The sequence below is a fragment of the Podarcis muralis genome, chromosome 14 (assembly GCF_964188315.1).
Source record: "Podarcis muralis chromosome 14, rPodMur119.hap1.1, whole genome shotgun sequence".
NCBI classification, from domain to species: Eukaryota; Metazoa; Chordata; class Lepidosauria; order Squamata; family Lacertidae; genus Podarcis; species Podarcis muralis.
Window position 1 is genome coordinate 4,515,476 of NC_135668.1, and position 23,466 is coordinate 4,538,941.

The 23,466-nt window shown below is 45.8% G+C and overlaps 1 protein-coding gene across 5 annotated transcripts in view; it reads left to right on the forward strand.

The window, feature by feature from the left end:
- Nucleotides 1-23,466, forward strand: part of TLN2 (talin 2) — a 168,092-nt gene that overhangs the window by 54,086 nt on the left and 90,540 nt on the right. For all 5 annotated transcript variants that reach the window (XM_077918925.1, XM_077918928.1, XM_028706935.2 and 2 more), the window contains exons 2-7: nucleotides 6,006-6,177; nucleotides 9,473-9,570; nucleotides 11,499-11,628; nucleotides 13,393-13,545; nucleotides 19,068-19,210; nucleotides 21,702-21,829. In XM_077918925.1, coding sequence (XP_077775051.1) covers nucleotides 6,042-6,177; nucleotides 9,473-9,570; nucleotides 11,499-11,628; nucleotides 13,393-13,545; nucleotides 19,068-19,210; nucleotides 21,702-21,829 — 788 coding nt within the window. In that variant the 5' untranslated portion in view covers nucleotides 6,006-6,041. The remainder of the gene's footprint in view (nucleotides 1-6,005; nucleotides 6,178-9,472; nucleotides 9,571-11,498; nucleotides 11,629-13,392; nucleotides 13,546-19,067; nucleotides 19,211-21,701; nucleotides 21,830-23,466) is intronic.

The window sequence follows — 23,466 nt, forward strand, 5'->3', positions numbered from 1 at the left end:
GCTGCCTAACTGTGAAATGATAGCCTGCAAAAGTAGCATGGGATAATGAGGAGAGAGATAGAGGCTACAACAGATTGAATTGCCAGCAAACTGAAGTGAGGGGTTTTTGTTGGGTGTGTGTGTGTGTTACTGTTTTATTTCTATGCTACCTTTCACAGTTAGAACCATGTTCAAGGCAGCTTAATGCTCAAGGTTAATGTCGTGTGTTCTGGATGTTCACTACTTAATGTTGGATTGATCACCATTGCCATTTGGATGGTCCCAATATGATTACTGTGTGTGTATGTCTTTGAAACAACTTGTATCAGAATAAAATGCAAACGTGTGTTTTTGTTCTGAATTCAAGTAGAAGCACCATTGACCACTAAACCCAGTTGAAATCAATAGGAGATGTGGAGCGTAGAGGTGTTGGGGGTTGAACCTTGTACCTTCTGCATGCAGAGCAGGTGCTCTACCGCTGAGCTATGGCTTTCCTTTTTTAAATCTCTGCCCCTCTCAAACCCCCAGCCCACTCCCTGCCGTGGCCTGGCCTGGCACAGAGCGGGCACTGCCTTCCTCAGCATCCTGTTCGGGAGCCTCCTGCCCCTTGCTTCCCTGCCACTGCCGCCAAGGGGGAGTGTGTGGTGTCCCAGCTGCTGTGAGCTGCATGCACCTTATTCTGTAAACTTTAAGGGTGATTGCCCAAGAAAAGATCAACAACTTTCCACTGCTGCTGCCAGTCATCTGAATTTTCACTTCTATTTTAGTGTTTTGTTTTCTTAATTTGGGGTTCAAAAAACCAAGGGTCATCTTATATATGGAAAAATACAGTATCTTGGTTCCTGAATCCCTTTTACAAACTTACACCTATTGCTACACAGAAGATGCTCTATTGACATTCTGTTTAACGGATACTTGCCAGACTGGTTTTGCAGGGAGGGATAAGCCCCTATATTACAAGCTGTTTATCTATTAGCAGGTTTTACAAATGAAAATAACTATTTTGGGGGAGGTATTCCTCCCCATCTCCTTCTTTCTACTGCAGAGGAACATTTTAGGGTAATTTAAGAGAGTCAAAATGGCTTAATGATTGCTCACCGATATCATTTCAGTATATGGTTTATGTACCTATGTATGTGTATTTTGAACATTTATCCTATTGATTTGACTCGTTAGAATCAGGGTGGGGGGGTACACACAATGGCCAGTTCTCTGGTAACACTTCCCAACTGACACTCAGCATTCCCTGGCTTTTCAAAGCTACTCCATATGCTCATTCCTCACTCAGCTGTTCTTTAGAAGGGGTGGGGGTGCCCCCATTAAGGTCTTTAAAATACTTTCTACTTTTGTATACCTTGGGGGTTCACCCAGACCTACTGGTAACTTCCCAGTCTTTCTTCTTGACTGCCCCTTTTTGATTCCAAAAATCTGCCAGCACTCAACCACCTGAGTTTGCTGTTAGAGGGAATGATTCCTTTAATTCCTTGGCTCCAGTAGAGCTGGGGCTCTGCAGTGAGGAAGCAAGTTTCTGTGAATCTGAAAATGCACATCAAACTTTGCTCCCCTCGCAGGGTCAGAGCTGCGTGCCTTTTTGGCAGTGCAAATTCCTGATTCACAGGAAGAAGAAGGAACCTCCTAGTTTCCTGCTGGGGCTTCCTTTCCAAACACACTGGGCTGGGGAGAGACAGAAATTTAAGATGAGCAATGGCTGGCCTGGGAATTGAGAAGTGGCTTGTTTTTATTACGAAGGTGGTTCCTGCCAGCATTCCACACGTCCAGACGTCACTTTGGGATGAACTTGCTATGAAGCAGAACTTAGGCTTTTCTGGTTGTAATTGAGTTCATTTGTATTGCCTTTGGTGTTTTGAAAAACAGGTATTTCTCCCCTGCCCCCCCCCCCCCGCCATCCTTCCATTGCAAATGGATTGCTTTTCATATTTCTTGTTAAAATGTTCTCCTCTTCAGTCTTGGGTAAAATGGAGAGAGGGTTTTGTTTTTGTTGTTTTGGTATCCTTCCCCTGTTGGTGACTTCTTGTCTGGTTGGGTACCAGGATGGTATCAGGCAGACAGCTCATTTAAGGCTCTGAGAACCAATCCAGGCCATTACTTTACTAGAAGTCTATTCAGCATATTCTACCCCTCCTCTCTCTTGCAGTTTGGGAATGGGATATGTTTTCAGTGCCTGAGGATATGAAGTAAAAATAGATTAAAGGGCTTGGAGCATGTACAGAGGGCACTGCTCTCACCTGCTGGCAGCAATTATGTGTAATGATAAGCCAAGATTCTCTGCCTTTTATTTACTCTGAGCAAGTGGCATCCTGATGCACACAGCTTAATCAATCCCATCTTGCTACTTCCCTGGCATGTGAACAGGATAACCCAAGCAGGAAGCCCCTTCAGCTAGGGAAATCCCTGCACAGCCACAGCCAGGAATTTGAGGCCAGTCGCTATTGACGCAGGTGGTGCTGTGCGTTAAACCACAGAGCCTAGGGCTTGCCGATTGGAAGGTCAGCAGTTCAAATCCCCACGACGGGGAGCTCCCATTGCTCGGTCCCTGCTCCTGCCCACCTAGCAATTCGAAAGCACATCAAAGTGCAAGTAGATAAATAGGTACCGCTCTGGCGGGAAAGTAAACGGCGTTTCCGTGTGCTGCTCTGGTTCGCCAGAAGCGGCTTAGTCATGCTGGCCACATGATCCGGAAGTTGTACGCCGGCTCCCTCAGCTAGTAAAGCGAGATGAGCGCCGCAACCTCAGAGTTGTCTGCAACTGGACCTAATGGTCTGGGGTCCCTTTACCTTTACTCTATTTATAAAGTATTTGCAGGAGCTAGGTACTTATGCAAGTTGATTCAGTCCTGCTGCCAGATTCATGTCCTCAATAAACCATCTCTCTCTGCCCAAGCAACCTTGCAGGATTCTTGCAAAGATTTTTTTTAAGTGGGGAGAGGGGAATATTGTCCTCTCCCACCCATTTGTGGACCAGCTTCAGCCCTTTGGCAGAATTGCGTTACATGTATTACAGATGCAATCAATATTTATGCTGTCTTTCAAGTCTGAACTCATTTGATGTCTCTTCATTGGTTGTGGGGAAACTCCTCTCCTCTGGCTTCCAAGAGGGAGTCAAGCCTGAATACTCCCTCTGTTTCTAGAGAAGCAAAGGCTGTTGCTCATCTGTTCCTTTCCTTGCAGGGCACAGTCCCCAGATCTGATGTTTGTTCTCGCAAGTGGTGGCGGCCATTCTGCCAGCTGTTGGAAATTATAAAGTGAATCGCTCTGTGGGGGGTGGGGGGTGGGAGGGGGGACCCTGAAAACAATAAAAGCCTTCAGAGTTTTTACATTCTTTCTGAGTAACAAACTGTCCTGGCATCCCATTCAGTCATGTTTTTAAAACTGGGATGGTATTTGGTTTCTGGCTTACATTTCCTAGGTAAGTGAGTGTTCAGAGAGCAACATAAAAAATATGTTCCTAGCTTGTTCCAGACAGGCCAGGGGTGGGTAGCTTGTGGTCCAGCAGATGCTACTGACTCCAGGTCCCATCAGCCCTAGCCAGTGATCAAAGATGATGGTAGTTGTGGTCCAGCAATATCTGGAGGGCCTCAGGCCTCCCATTCCTGCTCCAGACATTGATATGCTCCTGGTGTTTGTGTTGCTAATGCATCCATGGGTGTTCACCTACAGGACAGTGAACATTAACCCCCAAATCATGAACCAGGGCTTTGCTGAACTATCAGCTTTTCTGAACTGCCCCTAGACTGTGCCAGCCATTATGAGAACTGTTTAAAAATTTGTGTCTGGGTTAAATATTCCACCCCCTTCTTCGTGTGCCACTTCTTTTAGATTGTAAGCCTGCAGGCTGGGACAGTCTTGTTTTAATTGATTGTATGTAAGCCACTCTGGGAGGCTTTCTGACTGAAGAGCGGGGTACAAATGCTCTAAAGAAATAAATTTTCCAAGCTTTTCTCTGTTTTTAAGAGAGTTTTCTAGCATTTGTAGGACCTGAAGTATATTAGGCAGAATGTACCTGCACTGTTCTTCTCTTTGTGTGTGTGTGTTTTGTGTGTGTGTGTGTGTGTGTGTGTGTGTGTGTGAGAGAGAGAGAGAGAGAGAGAGAGAGAGAGAGATGTGCTAGCCTTCTATCCCTTTCAGGTTTTTTTTCTCTTCACCCCACAAACAATCCCTGCAGACACCCCCCCCCCCCAACGAGTGCATATGCATTGGCAATGCTTCTTCCAGCAAAGGTCTGGCCCTCCAGTGCCTTCCCTCCTCCAGTGGAATCATGTGAGTGGAGAGTGGGGCCGGAAGGAAGTCTCAGTCCTCAAGGAAGGGGCATGGATAACTCAAGGGCTCTTGGGACTTACCATTATTCTGACAGCATTGTTATGCCTTTGTGCAAACTCCAAAATGACACAAAAGCAAAAATTCCATGCATCCATCTTCATCAGAATCCAGCGGTCAGATCTGCAGCTGTTATGAATGGGTGCAGATTTTGACAGAGCCCGGAATGTGCTACAAGGACTACAAGTGATTTTGGGAGGTGTCCCAGGTTTCACTCCCAGGCATCTCAGGTTAAAAGGCTATCAGGAAAGTCCCATATGAGAATTGTTTGTGTCCCCGTGGAGCCAATGAAGCAGTCAAAACTCCGGCTCACATCTTTTTTTAATGTAATCTTCGTAGAGAGGCTACTTTGGCCTCTTATGCAGAGGCCCCTGGAAGGATACAGGAATGGTACCTGGAATATTTTGTGGCTAACACAAACAAATTAATAACAGTGTTGGTGGCCAAGTCCCTCTTCATTGTTCAAAGGTCTTGTAAGATGATATTCTCACTCTACTTGTAATTTGGAGCTCATGTTTTTATCTTTTGTATCATGTAATAATATGACTGTAAAATTGGCTGTCTCATTGTGAGGTGTACCAAACTGCACTGATGGTGCTTATTTGAGATTTTTTAAATTAGTTTTTTAATTAAATATATTCTTGTGTTACCAAACAAATAAACGGGGGAAAGTTCATGTCACTTTATGTAAAGCTCTTCTAACGTGTTCTGGGCTTGGGGTGTCTGTCCTCTGCCATCCCCCTTGCACAAATGGCAAGCAAGGCAGAAAGAGTGGGATTTGTGCCTGTGCTGTACTTTACAGAGGAGAGAGGAGGAGAGGAGAGTCCTCTGTCTGAAAGTGTCCTCAGTTGAAGGGCTGAAAGATCAAGGCTTAAAGATGAAGGGAGATCAAGCGATACCTTGAAGTTGCCCCCCAACAGCTGGCACCATCTGGGCAGCAGACTGAGTAGGCACCTGGTCACAGGCTTCCCTGTTATGGAGATGATGGTGGTGATGATGATGATGATAATGATGTACCATTACTTATTCCCCAACCATCCAGCTGGGTTTCCCCAGCCACTCTGGGCAGCTTCCAGCAAAATATATAGGAAGAAAACGAAACATTAAACATTAAAAGCTTCCTGAAAAGGAAGCCTTCAGATGCCTTTTAAGGTCGTTTAGTTACTTATCATCTTGACATCTGACGGGAGGGCATTCCATTGGGTGGGTGCCACTACTGAGAAGGCCCTCTGCCTGGTTCCCTTAGCATCACTTCTTGCAGCAAGGGAGCTGCCAAAAGGCCCTCAGAGCTGGACCTCAGTGTCCAGGCTGAAAAATGGGCGTGGTGACGCTCCTTCTAGTATACATGTGTGTATGTTTTATCCTTTGTATCATATTGTTTTTGAAACAAGCGTATGTTTTAATGCTTGTGTTTTTATTCTTTGCACACACTGTTTTAACGTATCTATGACCACATAAGAAATGATTGAGGATTTTAGGGAACTGGTGATGGGAATGCCCACTGTCTTCGTTTGGAGAACCTCAAAGGCAGCTCCCTCTGTCCCCATGATTTCAGAAGATGATATTAGCGGACACAGAAAGCTACCGTGGAAGATGTAGTTTGGTTGTCCTGTGATTTCAAAAGGATGGGGGTTTGTTGATGTTTTTTTTTAAAATAGCAATCTAATGTGTCTTGTTTTGTTTCTGCCCAAGGTAACATAAAGAGAAACCTGCAAGAGATCTGGCAAGATGGTTGCTCTGTCCTTGAAGATCTGCATTCGCCAGTGCAATGTGGTCAAGACGATGCAGTTTGAGCCCTCCACGGCCGTGTACGACGCCTGCCGCGTTATTCGTGAGCGAGTGCCAGAGGCTCAAACTGGACAAGGTTAGTTTTGGCAAACCCCACATTTGAGTTACGGTCTGACACATGATGCCAGGCAGAGTCATACCTCGGGTTGAAGTAGCCTTGGGTTGAGCATTTTCGGGTTGTGCTCCGCGGCAACCCGGAAGTAATGAAGTGTGTTCCTTCCAGGTTGTGCCGCTTGCGCATGCGCAGACGCTCAAAATGATGTCATGCGCGGAAGCTGCAAATCGCAACCCGCACGGACGCTGGTTGCATTCGCTTCAGGATGTGAACAGGGCTCCAGAACAGATCCTGTTCGCATCCAGAGGTACCACTATATGGGGCAGATAAAGACTTGGCTCAGCTGAAGTGGGGTTTGCATGCACAGCCAACCTGCAAAGCACTCTGCAGCGCTTGACAAGACCCGCCAGTCAGCTGAATGGCCTCACTTTGTGGGCCGACACAGCTTGATTTCAAACTCTGTGGGCAAGGAAGGGTCACATGACATCACTGTGGGACCCCCCCCCCCACATGTTTCAAACTTGGCCCACGGCAAGTGGGAGAGATAATGATCTGGGCTGCCCCACCAGGTCCAGTTTTCCACCCCATCTCTAGATGCTGGACTGCGGCTCCCATCATCCCTAACTACTGGTCTTTCTGACTGGGGCTACATTTTGGGGGGCACATGGTTCCCCACCCCAGATAAGGCAGTGGGTGTCCTGATGAGCAATCAAGGTTCACACAATGAGCATGAAAAGGTCCTGGTGTCTCAGAGGGCCGCCTTAGCAGCTGTTCGCAGACTTTGGAACTCCCTCCGTAGAGAGGCCAGACTCTTTGCTACCTGTATTTTAATAGATTTGTTTTTATATTGTTTTAATTCTATTACAGTTCAAATACTTCTTAACTGTTATCTGCTGTGTGTTTTTACCTTTCTGTGTTTTAATCCAAGCTGCCTTGAGTCCTGGCTCTGGGAGAAACATGGAATGTAAATAAATAAATAATAGTGCCAGGTATTTTATTGGACTTGTGGAGTGATGTCCCTGAAGTGAGGGCAAATGCATTGTCTTCGCTCTGTATGTGTGTGTAGCAGGTGGGGAGGGAGAAAATGTGACGCTGAGGCAGGCAAGCCTTGCTAGCCTGCTGTTTGATTGCTCTCACAGCTTCTCTTTTTACATTGCCACCCACTCGGGCCCCCACCCAACCAGGGGGTTAACACTTCTGTCCTGTTTTTGCAGCCCCCCCCCCCAGTGCAAAATTACCCAAAGGGCTGCCACTTTCTCTGAGATGGAAAAGGTGATTGTGAAAAGGCCCTCTTTTGCTCATTTCCACTCGGAACAAACATGTTTATGTATTTATCATCTTCAACAAATAATGTCGGTTTCCAGGGCAATGGGAAACCTTGATTTATTTTCGGGCAACCAATCGCTCGCAAATTGCGGCTGTGCTGACTTGGGCGGCCACAGGCAAGTTTACATTAACTTGGGATTCAAGATTAGCAATGCTGTCATGCGGACGAGATGGGGCCTTGATTGGCAATGCAGTCTTGGAGCTAATTGTTGCTTCCCGGGAGCTTTGAATCCAAGCTGGGAGTTTCTGCCCCTCACTGTAAACCATTTCCGTTGCAAACAGGCTCCGCAAGGGCATCCGCTGAACAGCCGGATTAATAGACACTGATGGAGTGGAAGCATTAGCTCTAAACTACTTTGTATTATTTGGTTCATTACATTTGAATGCAGCCTTCATTAATTAGCAGTGAGTGATTAAAGTGCCGTCGTTGGAGCGTTGCCTTTTGGCGTTGCCGTTCTGGCCTTCGTCTCCTGCGGTTCCAGCAGCGACATGTCCGTGACCTTTGGGCACCTCAGCCTCAGGATGCTCCTCCGCAGACGTCCCTTGGGTCACAGCGGTTGCTGCAGCATTGCCAGTTTCTGCCAGCAGGAAACCGTGGGGCGACCAGGCACATGTGGAATGCTGAACGGTGGTACCTCGGGTTACAGACGCTTCAGGTTACAGACTCCACTAACCCAGAAATAGTGCTTCAGGTTAAGAACTTTGCTTCAGGATGAGAACAGAAATCGCGTGGCAGCAGCGCGGTGGCAGTGGGAGGCCCCATTAGCTAAAGTGGTGCTTCAGGTTAAGAACAGACCTCCAGAACGAATTAAGTTCTTAAGCTGAGGTACCACTGCATACGGTTCTGGCTGCCTCACCTCAAAAAGGAGGTTGTGGAGTTGGAAAAAGGTTCATTATGCATGGCATGGAGAAAGGGCACAGAGAAATTTTTTTCTTCCCTCTGTCATAGCACTAGCCCTCATGGACATCCGAAGATGCTGTGTTTTGTAAGCTTCAGGATAGATTAAAGGGAATCCTGCTTCAAGCAGCGCATAAACTATGGAACCCGCTCCCCAAGGAGGCAGGGGTGGCCCCCAACATGGATGGCTTTAAAAGAGGTTTAGAGACATTCATGGAGGAGAAGAGGGCTCTCAGTGGCTACTGGCCAGGATGGCGATGCTCTGATTCCACAGTCCGCGTCAGCAATGCAGCTGAATACCAGTTGCTGGAAACCACAGGAGGGGAGAATGTTCTTGTGTCTAGATTCCGTTTCTGGCTTTCCCATTGGGGCGTCAGGTTTGCCACTGTGAGAACAGGATGCTGGACTTAGATGAGCCACTGGCCTGAGCTAAGAGGCTCTTAACAGAACTCTAGTCACAGGAATGTTCAAGTTCCTGGTTTGGGGTCTTATCATGACTAAATACAGTGGTACCTCTGGATACGAACGGGATCCATTCTGGAGCCCCGTTCGCATCCTGAGCAGAACACAACCCGCATCTGCACATCTGCATGTGCATGGGTCGCGATTCACCGCTTCTGCACATGACGTCATTTTGAGCATCTGCATGTGCACGAGTGGCAAAACCCGGAAGTAACCTGTTCCGTTACTTCCGGGTCGCTGTGGAATGCAACCTGAAAATGCTCAACCTGAAGTATATTTAACCCGAGGTATGACTGTACTTCAACCTTTGAGAATTCTTTACCTTTTCTTTTTAAAAATGAACACTGTAATGGCCCCCTTTTGCAGATACAGTGTTCACTTTCCCTTCCTCTCCAAAGCGAACAGTCAGCTGTCCCAAGCACCACGGGCTTTGAACTGTGTTGAGGCAGGTGAGCCAATTATGGGAAAGAGAAAGGAAGAGGAGGAGGGGCTGGGTGAGGGGAGAGAGCTGCAAGGAGAGGGCAGAAGCTGGAGGGGCACTTCATGGCTCTCTAATCAAGTGGAAAACCTTCGTTTGGAATACACTCTATTTGCTCTGCAATCTGTCCATTTCTGCCTTTCATTTCCCAGCCTCTGACTATGGGTTATTCCTGTCCGATGAAGATCCACGGAAAGGCATTTGGCTGGAAGCCGGGAGGACCCTCGATTACTACATGCTGCGGAATGGGGTACGGCTGAGATCTGTGTGCTCCTGGGAGACATCTAGTTTATGGAGAAGGGGGGTGGTCTGTTGGTGACTGTTCAGGCAGCAGGGCTAGGTAGAGACTCCACGTCCAGGAGGAGGTGTATGGCATTGGATGCGAGACACAGGAGACTCCTCTTATAACATTTGTGAGTCATGGTAGAAGCGGAACCTCCATGTACATGGACAGTTGACCTCTGAACACAATGTGTTGCGAATATACTGCAGGATTGGGTTATTGCCTGCATGCCTTGCTTGGCTTTCCAGAACCATCTGGGTAGCCTCTGTAAGGGGGAAAAGAGGCTGGACTAAGTGGGTCTTAGCATGTCCACTCTTACATTATAAATTCTCCACAAAACTTCATTAGGGCCCATAGTTTTGGAAGATTTCACCAACATTATCAGAGTGTGAACGATGGAATGGAAAAGGTTTCAGAAAATACAGCGCTGATCATTTCAAAGAAGGCTTGTGTAATCTACTTGGGGTTGTATCCACTGCTGCACCTGCAGAATTCTGCAAGGGCAAGAGGGCTTTGCTTCCTCTCTTCTTTCCGTGCAGCCCCAATTGTATGAAAATCTGCCCCAGAAGGTCCCCCAACCCTCTGGAGCAGATTTTGAGGGACCACAGTGATACGGACCCAGTTTGGGTTGCCAAGTACACTAGTTGACCCTAGTGCTTCTGCTTATTAGGGCTGCCGACTTCCTAAAACCACATTTAAAAGTACATAACACATTTTAATTCTGGCAACAGGGGGCCTGCAGGGCAGAGGAGAAGAGGAGGAAGTTCTGCTGTGCAAGCACGGTATCAGTGTTGGGTACTATGCTTAGAGCTGTAGCCAATGCTAGTCCTACTCAGAGTAGATCCATTGAAGTTGATGGACATGACTAACCTAAGTTCATTCATTTCAATGTCTCCACTCTGAGTAGGACTAGAATGGTACCCTTAGGGATTCCCCCACTCTAGATTCACCCTTCAGAGCCTGGTGCAAAAGATACAGATTTAAAAACTGGATTTTTTTTTAATTCTGGGACAGGATGCAGTTCACAGCTCTTCCATACAAACATCCGCACCTGGTTCCTCCAGGCTTTTTTCACCTTGGTGGTACAATTTAAGGTGGTGGTGGTGGTGGTGACGGCGGGAAGTATTTTCATTGCTGCCACTGTTAAAACAGTTGTGACTTAGAAACCCTTGCCGATCTACTGCAGAGCACCCAGAAATCTGCCAGTTGCTCCAGATCTATCTTCTGTCCACTCCAGGTTAGAATGCTGGAGGTAATCTGGAATGGGCCAGAACAATCATCAGCCTCACCAAATGTTGGTTGTGCTACAAAGCAGAGGCACCCCTGTTATGTGGCTGCTAACCTCCTCAGGAAGGCCAGTGAATCTGTGCGCATTTCCTTAAGGCATCACCAGAAAGCCCTTGTGGCATTGGGAAGTTTCCTGGGACCCCTACAGCCTCATTTATTGACTTCATTTATTAAGATTTCTTACTCACCCTTCACCATAAAGCCCCAGGCTGGGTTACAAGGAAATAATTATAATACTATGTTAAAATCAGTTCAAAACAGTTTACATCTGAGGACTAGGGTGGGATCTAAAATGTATGCCTCAGCTGTCAAAGGATAAAGATGTGCATCTTCAGCATGTGACACAGTGCAGGTGCTGGAGAAACCTCAGGGAGAGCTCTGGGGTAGGAGGGGACTCCTCAAATCAGAAATTGTGGTCAGCTGGAATTACTTTAAGCCGCCTTATTGTAGCCTGGTGATGCTTGACGTAAAGGGGTCTGCATACTGGGCAGTGCAATGGAAGAAGGGTCAAACCCAGCCCCTTTCAGAACTTCACTGGCCTCCTAGGAGGGTCAGCTGGGTCTGCCTCTGACATATTCTTAAAAGTGTCCCTGTGACTCACTTCCTAGGATATTTTGGAATACAAGAAGAAGCAAAGGCCGCAGAAGATCCGGATGCTGGACGGGTCGGTAAAGACGGTGATGGTGGACGACTCTAAAACTGTGGGAGAACTGCTGGTGACCATTTGCAGCCGGATAGGTGAGGCCGAGGGTGCCATTAACTCCATTTTGTAGGATAGATTTTCCTGTGAGGAGAAATAGCCATTGGGGTCCCCAGGCCTAAACCTCAGTGTGGTGTAGTAATCTGGGATAGACTCGTAATCTGGGGAATCGGGTTCGCGTCTCCGCTCCTCCACATGCAGCTGCTGGGTGACCTTGGGCCAGTCACACTTCTCTGAAGTCTCTCAGCCCCACTCACCTCACAGAGTGTTTGTTGTGGGGGAGGAAGGGAAAGGAGAATGTTAGCCGCTTGGAGACTCCTTAAAGGGAGGGAAAGGCGGGATATCAAATCCAAACTCTTCTTCTTCTCACCTTTTACTGCCTGTCCTGGTAGGAATAACAACTCCAGAAGAAAAAGAAAGGGTGCTAAGTGAGTGTAAATGGAACTTGCTGGTGAATTTGGCGGGGGTGGGGGTGGGGACAACAGCTGGGGTCTTGAACCTTGATGCATGATCTCCATTCTAAAAAAAAAGGCTGTCCTGGAAACTTGAGCTTCTGATCCGAGTTATGCACCAGGAGGTTGCGAATGGCATTCCTCAGCCATGAACCACATTCTGGAGGTCTGAGACAAAAGTGGAGAGGGGTCCATGAATGTGGCTCTTTGTACAATAAGCCCACAACTTATGCAGGATTTACGTTCCAGGGGGTCACACCTACAGCCAAAATCACATATAATCAAAACCCATTGGGTTCAATGGAGTGTGGGATTGCCAAAGTCATTTCTCCCAGAACCCTGACCCCTTTCCACCTCAATTTTATTTTTGCCACATGCCCAAGTTAAAAGCACACAAGTCATACAAAACTTTCTATATCCCCATGCACCTTCACAGTCCATCCATGCAAGGAAGAGGCATTGCCCTGGTCCAGGGTTGCATTCCAGCCAGGCAGAAGGCCTTGAAGATACGCAGAGCAGGTTGGAGGAGAGGCATGGCCTGCAGGCAGTTCTGGGGCCCAGACTGGCAAGCTTGGAGGGCCACATTTGTCCTTTGGAACTTAGGTTCCCCACTTGTGCCACGAATTGCTTCAATTTTCTATTCTTCCAAGATGTGTTCCCAGGTGGAAGATTTGCAGCCAGCATGTTGGCCAACCCGTGACTCAGAGCTAAAACTAAAGGGCTCCTTCCCTCGGCCACTCTGGAAGTTGCTGGGGTGTGTTCTTAGTTGTTTCTTTAGAGCACCTGTACCCCACTCTCCAGCCCAGAAGCCTCTTGCGGAAGCTTATGCACGGTCAATTAAAACAACGTTGCCCCTGTCTGTAAGCTTACAGTCCGAAAGACACAGCACAAACGGAAAAAAGGATGTTCAGGGGAGAGGAAGGCAGGAGCCAGCTCAGGAGCCAATTCTTAAAGTTAAATATTAGTTTTTATAATGAGCAGCTGGAATGGAAACTTTCAGGGGTAGGATGCATCTGGTGGAGCTGGTCTTTCAGCAGAGCTGATGGCAAGGGCCCTGCTTCCCACATCTAGGACAGTGTTTCTCAAACTTGCGTTCCCATCTGTTGTTGGACTACAACTCCCATTACCCCTGACTGCTGGTCTTGCAAGCTAGGGATGATGGGAGTTGTAGGACCCAACTTTGAGAACTAGCACTACATCCAAACTAGGCCATGGAGTTCCCCGGGGCAGAGCAGCAGAATTCTAAAAGAACTGTGTTTGGGGTTTTCTTGCTTGCTTTAAACGAGGATGTGGTTTCGGACCAAATAGCTGTGTTGAATAAGCAGGCTTAGTTTGTTCTTGCAATTCCAGGAATAACCAACTACGAAGAATACTCCTTAATCCAGGAGAGCAACGAAGAAAAGAAAGAGGAGGGCACAGGGACCCTGAAGAAAGATCGGACGCTGCTGCGAGATGAAAAAAAAATGGAGAAATTAAAGGCAAAGCTGCACACGGATGATGACCGTAAGTTGTGTTTCCCAGTGGAATTCTGTGGCCTTTCATATTTTGCTGGACTCCAACTCCCATCAGCCCTAGGCAGTGTGTCCAGGAATGATGGCAACTGTGGTCCTACAGAGGATGCTCAACATGTTCCCAACCTATGACTTGTCAGAATAAATAGAAACTGAAGTTGGTGACAGTCTCTGAAAACAGAAGTGAATTAACCATAGCTCTGACTTGCAGAAAATCAGACTGTGTGTATGTTTAATACTTTGTGTTAAAGGTTTTCTTAGTTTACAAAAGTACGTGCATTGTCTCTTTATCAGGTTGTGTTTTCTATAGATCATTTACATTTGTTGTGAGACATTAGTCTTGTATGCAGTATAAGGTTGAGAAGAGAAGGGGGTGGGGATTGTGCCAGGGTCCACTGGATATGGTCTCTTTCTATTCACTTATTACGTTTCCTTGGTAATGAGAGGTATGGGGGGGCAGGGTGTGGTTGGTTGTCTGTGGTTGACTGCAGTGGGGTTTGTTTGCAATTGTGAGGGGAGGAGGACTTGTTGGGTCAAGTAAGCCAAATTGATTCATATGCTGTTGATGGGTTCTTGTTGTTGTCTTGTTGGGCTGTGTATGTGATAAAGGGGATCCATACTGGGGTGAAGGTATCCTCTTATATTTGTCCCCGTATCAGTTTCAGTTTGTTGGTTAGCTTTTCTAGTAAGGCTGTTTCCCATACGACTTGGTACCAGTTGTCCTTGTTCACTCCTGACAGGTCTCCCCAGTCTATGAGGCTGAGAGTAGGTCGGCCATAAGCTCTTTGTAATGTGAGTGGTTAATAGGATCTTGGAAAATCTTCAGTAGGGCCAGTTCTGGGGTGAGTTCTAATACTTGTTTAGTCACTTTGCATATATCTTGTAGGACATTTGTCCAGAAGGGTTGGATTTGGGAGCATTTCCACCACATGTGGAGGTATGTGCCTGTAGAGATGCAGTCTCTCCAACATTTTCGTGAGGTTCCTGGGTGTATCAACGCCAGTTTCCGTGGCGTTAAGTACCATCTGTATGTGAGTTTCAGTGTGAGTTCCCTTCTTTTGGCTGAGATAGATTTAAAGGGAGGTTTAGACCACATTCTAGTCCATAGGGTGGGTTACTTTAATGGCCTATGTCGTGCTCCCATTGTTTTTTGATTGTGTCAAGGGAGCTTGTGGAATTTTGGACCAGTATTTTGTATATTATGGATACCATCCCTTTGCCTTGTCCCTTTGTTGTTAGGAGAAGATTTTCAAAGGTGGTCAAGGGCCTAGTTGCTGCTGATTTTACTACTGGGTTTTTTTAAAGAAGGCATGCAATTGGTAGTGTGTTAGCCAGGGTATTTAGGTGCCCCCAGGTTTGTCTTGTATTTCTTGTGAGCCAAATTCTCCACTGTGAACAATCAATTTTAGACTTTAAAAACGTATATTGGCTGCCAAGGAACAACTACCAGAAAAGATTAGTTATCAAGTTTCACCAGAATAGAACTCCAACTAAGGTTTTGCACATGCGAGATCATTTGGCAAAGTACCAAATATTATTGACAAGAGTTTTTAAAGACAGTATGTGCCCTCCATTGTGCAAACTAAGACGCAAGGAACAAGCATAATGAGCAATAATTACTTTGGTGCAATAAAGAGCTCAGCTAAGAACAGCAAATGCCAGAGGAGTGAAACCTCCCTCTCCATAGCAACAAGACCCGATTTAAATACCCCACAGAAAAAGGGGACTATGACTCAGTTAAGAGAGTCAGTAGACTTACAAGATTCTCCCCAGACTCCAAAAAAGATCCAGAATAAACGGTCCCTAGAACAGAAAAAGGACCAGCGAAACAAAGAGGCTGCAGATAATGTAGAAGCAACAGGACTTAGGGAAATCGCCCCACTGACAGACACAAGGGCCCATAATGTATCATGCTGCTCATGTGCCTCTATGCTGACCCTGGAATCCCCATACAGTCCATCAGTGGATGAACCATTAGGAAGATTCACCCTACTAATTCAACCCAGCCCAGATAAAGAGGAGGGGACTCAATTTACAAATGGAACACACTCAACAGGAAGCGGAACATGTCCTGCTTCCAAGGCAAAGTTCACAAACCAAAATACCTACTTCCAGGTTTGCAGCATTCTTAAGGTTCATTAAACCTAACAAGAAACCGTGGCTCCGTTTCATTTTTTGTTTGCAATAAACAAACCATAGTTAGGAAGGATTCAGATAAGCAAGCAAGCTATGGTTTATTAAACCAGTTTGCTAAACCACAGATTAGCACTGTGTGTGAACCGAAGTGCATAAATGTTAAAGAATGTCCGGTGTTGAAGAACATGGATGTTTGAATGTGTTGGGAAACTGGAAAATACTTTAACTTTATTTATAAATCTTGGTCCTGCTGTACAGTAAGCGCTGCTTCTGACTGCTGCTTCCACGAAGCCTTTTGCACAACCCCCCTAATCGCCATCCAAAGCCCTTGGTAGCTAAGCCCCCAAAGTCCATCCAACAGAAACAACTGCACATTGCTTCCATTGTTTTACCCCTGCCTTCATCGCTTTCTCTGATATTTTACCATGCATGCTCCTTGGGGTTGGGACCTTTGCTGTCCAGGGAGCAGGTTCTATGGTTGTGATGCCTCGTTAACATAGCAGCTGATGCGGCAGAGCCCCATTTGAGCTAGGCGAGGTCAGGACCCTGGACAGAGCCCTGCCTAGAAGGGAACTGTTGCTTCAGCAAGTTGCAGAAGCCTTCCTGAGGTCTTATGGAAGATGGCTGGCCTGGGCTTTGTGTGACCCCCATTACCCTCCAAGGAGCTAGCTGTTCTGCAGCTGTAGGTGGGTGATAAGGACTGCCCCTAGGACTGATTCTTTTGAGATTCAGATTCTAGCAACGCTATGGCTTCTGACCCCGAAGGACCTGTTGCAGGAATGGTGACACCTTGCCCAGGTTATCCACTGAGCTTTGCAGTGGGTGGGTGGGCAAAATGATTGAGGGTGATATCCTCTTCCATTTTTTACAATGCACTAGGCACACCCTGATGGCGCCATATAAATATAATTGCATACCCAAGATCACATCATCCTTTCGCCTTTCACATGTGCTCGTAAATCTGAGCATAAAAATACAGAGACGTTTCCCCACTTATTTGGTGTGTGCCTATAAGTGTGCACTAAACCAGGTTAGCGAATGAGAATCCAGAATCAGCTGTTTGATTTGATAAAAGGCATGGCATGCAAGGGTAGGATCCTTTATATATTGCAATGGAACAACGGAGGTTCCCAGGCGACTACTACACATATTCTTTATCCTCCGCCTTTCCTCCTTCCTTGCCTCCCCCGCTGCCTTTCCCCCCTTCTAGAATTGGCTTTTGACCAGCCTGGGGTCCCTTGCTGCCCACTTCTCTTACTAGAGTAAGAAGTGCTATTTAGGTGTGGGCTGTGTGTGTGTCTGTGTGTGTGTGTGTGTGTGTGTGTGTGTGGCCTTATTCACCTTAGATGCTGGAGGTCAATGCAGTGAGCTGCTTTCATATGCTGGAATCTGCAGTCCAAAATATCAATAGTGTTTGCAAAGGAAGCTAAAACAATCCTCACTTTGTTCTGTAACTCTGACAGTGATCCAAGATGATAATTCACCATGCACAACTTGGCAGGGGCAAGGACTTCTTTATTTTATTGATTTTATTTTAATTCCATTGGTGTATCCTAGCTTCACCTCCCATGCAGGTTTTAGAGTTGCTTGTCAGTTAAAAATCCAAACTGAGCAAAGGAGAAACAAAAGCAAAATTTATAATAGGTCAAATGAGACCAAAACAAGACTTTTGCAGTGATCCTGTTCATTTTTAACTTTAATTCAGCATGAGCTGCATATATGATGTATAACCCTGATGCCCACTCAGCCGCTTCAGTCTGCAGAACTGGCCCTGGTACAGGTTCCACATAATACTCGTTGCACATTTGTAAGAAATTGATCTTCCAGTATGGCAGCACCTACACTTTGGAACTCCCTGCCTATTGACACCAGGCAGGCACTTTCCCTGTACATTTTTTTTTTTTTTTTTTTTGCACTTGCTAAAAATATTTTTGTTCAGGCAAGCCTATACAGATAAGCAGAAATTTGCTTTTTTTTTAAATCTGGTTTTTAGTGTACTGTTGATTTTTTAAAAATGTTTTAAACAGCTGTTTTTAACTGTCTTTTTACTGATTATTTCATTGTTACATTCATTTTGTAAACCACTTCAAGGCTGTTTTTTGGTTTTTTTTGTTACAATCAAGCAGTATATAAATTTTATGAACTAAATAAATAAGTGTTCCCTAAAGGTTGGAACTAGTTGCATTGTTTGTGGCAACAATTCAGCTGCTTTCAAGGAAGCTTGGAAGCTGCCGTATGTCCATTCAGACTGGCTGGCCGGCCCAGTATTGGTTGCTTTGACTGGCGGCAGCTGCTATCCAGGGCCAGGGACTCAGAAAGGTCCTTCCCATCACTGACAGGCAACTGTCATGCTCAATCAGCCTGGGCTGAGTGTTTTCCCCACATAACTGGAATCCTTCCAGCCAGGGAGGACGAGGCGTCATGTAGTTCTGGAATGTGGAGGAAGTGCTGTGAGGCTTTGAGTGCTCAGGCCAGCTCTCAAAGGAGCTTGATAACTGCAGAGTGAGACTGCGGCATTTAATCACCTCTTGGGTTAATTTTTAAAAAGGGCTTCTGAAGGCCAAATCCATTTCCCTATAATTCTTAGCACGTGCAAAATACCTAGGCGCAATGACAGTAAACTATGCAATCTTGATAGTTCCTGGACAGGATATTGGCCCAATTTCATTTTCCAGACAAATGCCGTAATCATGAGGATTGCATAGATCAATATGTAGTTATGAGTCTGGGGTGTGGCAACTTTCCTCACAACAGAAAAAACACACCCCTGCCATTGGATGGTAGTAATTATGGGTTGTATCCAACTAAGTTCTACTCAGGGAAGACCCACTGAAATCAATGTACTTAAGCTCCCTTGGCCAGTAAAGCAAGATGAGCGCCGCAACCCCAGAGTCGTCTGTGACTGGACTTAACTGTCAGGGGTCTTTTACCTTTTTTATATATCCATTGTTAGTATATACTTTGAATTATAGACAAGACATTTGCCATTTCATTTCACGTTCTTGAAAGCGGGTACCCTCTAGATGTTGCTGGACTATAGCTCCAGACACCCTCTCCAGTTGCTGGCCATGCTGGTTTAGACTGATGGGAGTTGGAGACAAGCTACACCTGGGGCACCTGGTGGGGGAAGGCTATGTTACTGAAATACTGACTTCTCAGTGTGTGTATATTTTGGTTGGAATGCCTAGCTCTTGCAATTGCAAGAAGAGGGAGAAAGAAAGGTGTCCACCTGACACCCTCCAGATGTTTTGGACCTCAACTCCCATCAGCCCCTGCTAGCACAGCTGATGGGAATTGTAGTCCAAAGGGGATCAGGTTGGCAGAGACTGAGTGATAGTAATGTGCACATTGTGAGTCTTTTTTTCTTTCTCCGCTTAGTAAACTGGTTAGATCACAGTCGAACGTTTCGGGAGCAAGGAGTGGACGAGAACGAGACGCTGCTGCTGAGACGCAAATTCTTCTATTCAGACCAGAATGTGGACTCGAGAGACCCTGTTCAACTAAATCTGCTTTATGTTCAGGTATGCTAGAGCTGGAATCAAGAAATCCCTCTCCAGCTCTGCATCAAGCCAAGCCCTACTCTTCTTGCCAGCTATCCCAGCTTCAGAACAGAAAGAAGCCTTTGAGCTACAGTTCAGACATACATGTTTATCACTTGTTCACAGCAACATCCAGGGGTGACTTACAAGTGTGAATACCATGGGGCTGGATTTTCTAATAGGCCAGTAAAGGAATGTTCTTTGTTTCTGTAGAACAGGCCAAATGGAAGGTGTGCTCCACTATATCTTTCTGTCCTTTATGTAATCCATGAAAGGTTAAGTTCATTCTTCCATTTCAGAGCTTCCTAGGAGGCAAATCAGACAATTTTAAGATAAGTTGACTGTTGGCTGGTATAGATAAGTTCTTCAGCTAATAAGGTACCTTTATTTCCACTAGCTGCAAAATAAGATAAGGGGGCCTTTTTGAATCATTTTAATGCTAAAGGTTAGGGGGAAGTGTTAAACTAAAGGAATTTTCTAAATCCTGTCTATTTGTATTCTGAGGGTTTATCCCTGCCGTATTGGACCAACTTTTTTGCCCTCTGTGTTTTTCACATAGGCGCTTTATGTTTATATTATAATGTATGTTGGCTATAGACAATTAGACTTGACAACTGCATGGATGTGTGAACATGCTGTCCCAAATCAAGTACAGATAGCATTACCTCATGCGCGCTCACACACACATACTCCGCATATCCTCTCGCATTCCTCTCGCATTCCCTGAAAGAGTTGTTTCCTCTTTATATTTTACAGTGGTACCTCGGGTTACATACGCTTCAGGTTACATGCGCTTCAGGTTACAGACTCTGCTAACCCAGAAATAGTGCTTCAGGTTAAGTACTTTGCTTCAGGATGAGAACAGAAATCGTGCTCCAGCAGCGTGGTGGCAGCAGGAGGCCCCATTAGCTAAAGTGGTGCTTCAGGTTAAGAACAGTTTCAGGTTAAGAACAGACCTCCAGAACGAATTAAGTTCTTAACCTGAGGTACCACTGTATTAAGATGTTACAGTGGGGTACGCAAAGAGAAGAGTGAAAACTCACTGGGGAACGCGATGTTGGAATCTCGAGCCTTGACAGAGGAATTGGCCACTTTCCAGGCACCCGGCTATGATTCCTTGTTGACCTCCCCGTCTGCGACTCCCGGCGAAGGTCTCTATCAGCGATCCTCCTCACCTTGAGAAGAGCACGCTACTCCTCCCTCCTCCCTGCTATCCCCAGGGAGGGGAAAGAGACAGACAGAAATGTATTTACATGCCTTTATTTCTGTCCTTTTCAGCAGTACAGAGAAACGTGTCTGCACTCTCTTAACACCAACAGCAGAGAGATAAACTCCTCCCTTGTATTTCCTGTACTTCCAGTACAGGTCAGATGACACTCCGAGCTAACATCCGGTGCTCAGCACAGTGAATAGACTGTCCCTTTGTTCCCACGGTACAGTCCCAAACATCAACATCCTGTCTGGCATTCCAGCCAGCAGGAGGAGCTCGCTGCATTGCTCCTTTTTCGTAACACGCGAGTGTGTCAAGCTAGAGTCCATATTTAATAGTACTGCATAGTACTATTTCCCCATGCTTTGGAGCCCCTGGGAAGCTCAGCAAACCTGCTGCCCCTGGAACTGGGAGTGGAGAGTGAATGGGACACAGCTGTGGGCAGCCTGAGGAAGTGCCATCCACCTTGGGCCTGTCCATAAAAAGCAAGTCTAGACTGAGAGACTAGGGTGATGTCCACTGTTTCCAGGAACACTTCTCATTGTGAGATTTTTGTGAGTGAGATGAGAGTTTGTTTGGACCCTGGCTGAGAACCCAGAGGCTGAGAGGGAGCGTGTGCCTGAAGATGATAGAAATGATAGATAGATAGATAGATAGATGATAGATAGATAGATGATAGATAGATATAGAATTTAGTATTAATGCAACATTTTTACATTTTTTGTAATATTTTATTTAAATTGTCTCTTGTAGCTTCAGTTTTTTGTACTCCACTTAGATATATTTTTAATATATTAAATGGTATAGAAATTAAATAATTAATCAAATAATAAAAAATATTCCAGATAACACCTAATGCTCTTCACCTCCATGTCAGTATTTACAAAGCTGTGTACATCTTCTGTTTCCCCAGAAACTACTAAAAAGCTGTTTTTTAAACTTGCTACGTGTCTTTCAGTGGTGCATTCAGATGTGAGCCATCAAGTGACATCATCAGATGATGCAATACCAAGCCACAGTGCTTTTGCACAGCCCCTGTTTATTTCAGTGGGGTTTATGTAGCAGAACTTACCAGTAATCAAGAACCATTTGAAGGCGCCTTATTCCAGGACAGACTGTCCACTGAGGCCAATATCTAGCTCCATCACATTTGCTATGACTGGCGGATCTTTGGCATCCAGGTGTCAGAGGCCAGGAGTCTGCATTCTCTTCAGGTGATGAAGCAGACACATGACACGGACTCTTTCTTCACTTGCTTTCCAGGCTCGTGATGATATTCTGAATGGTTCCCATCCAGTGTCGTTTGAGAAAGCGTGTGAATTTGGAGGTTTCCAAGCGCAGATCCAGTTTGGGCCTCATGTTGAGCACAAGCACAAACCTGGATTTTTAGAGTAAGTTGGTCCAACGATCTTTACACATTGGGTTAAACTGTTGTGTGCTGCTTTGATAACTCTTCCAGCCCAGTGGTTTTCAGGCTGTGTTCTGAGAAGACGGGGTAAGATCCCACAAAAACAGATCTGGGCTTTCTTGTTGAGAAAGCAGGTAATGGTGTTATAAAGCTCTCGACGAGAATTTCACCAAAGGACAGCAGTTGCCACTGCTCCTTCACAGTGTGCCCTCTCAGTTTGACCTATGCACCCAGTAAAGTGAGGCGGTAGAGACCTGTGGTAGTGGAGAGGACCATATCAGTTCAGACTGGAGGCAGGGGATCATCCTTTGGAAGACCTTCTTATGTACATCCAGGAACCCAAGATTGAAGAATACTGATTCAGGTAGCTGGTTCCCTCCAGCTGCTTTGGATTACAGCTCCCATCAGCCCCAGCCAGCATAAACCTAAGATGCTGTGCTTGATAGGAATATAGCCACGCTTACTAAGGATTATGGGGGTTGTAGTCCAACAACATCCAGAGGGCAGAAGATTGGTGAAGGCTGCTCTAAGCAGAACACTAGCATGGCAAGGAGAGAGGAATAGACTAGAACCTTGATGCTTCATGTGCTAATTTCTCTTCTTGCTGGGAATTCCTTGCTTTAGTTTTACTGTTATTTCACCCGTTAAGCTTCTGTGCAGTTGTGTGCAGTTTCTGTATAAAATATTTCAGTGGAATGGCTGAAAATCTTCCTTCCCACCAAGGGGAACACTGTGGCTCTCAATCCAGCATCTGCAGCAAGCAATCTCTGCCAGTGGTGGCATTGTCTGTTGTTTCCTTTAAGAAATGCCAGGCAGCACAGAAGGAAAAACCAAAGGGTCTCTTCTGATGAAGCAGGGGGCCTTCATTAGCCATGAGTGGAGATTTGTCCAGAACAACTTGCCTCTGACTTTTCCCTCAGTGCAACTATTCAAAGGCTAAAGCAGTGTTTTTGCAGGATCTGTGGGTTGGGTTGTTTTTTTTTCTGAAAAAGAAAAACCAAGGTACTGTACCAGCAAGTACCCTTTCTTTCTGTAGCTGGCGAATGCTCCTTTGTACCCCCAGAGTCTTCCCTAACATGCAAATATGAGTACTTCAGCAAACAATACGCAGGGTAGTGATATAATAACAAAATGCATGTGTGTGACCTTGCAAAGTTGAGGCCTGCCTTAACTCCTAGTGGAGCTCCCGGTACCTAGAAGTGGTCGTGGGCTGTTGCTGCCCTGTGTCACCTTTTCGATTTTGATTGTTGCGCTTGAACAGCAGAATAATTCATATGGCTGCTACAGATGTTAAAACACTCTCTCAACACGGGAAGGAACAAAAGATGATGACATAGATTGCCTTTGTATTTAAATACATTTAAATAATGTAATTGCATAATAATTGAATTTTTGTATCTCTCTGAAGAGAAGTGGTTCCCTTCAGTGGCATAAGCATTCTGCTGAGTTCAAATTAAAAAGAGCTGATGGATGATTTCTTGGGGGCGGGGGTGTTCTCTCTGCCCTTTCCCCACTCTGTACAAATGATTTCCTTTTAATTGGATGGAGTCTCTTCTGAAGGCTGATGTTATACTTAACCATCATTTCCAAAGGAACAGAAGGCAGTTCATTGTGCTTTTC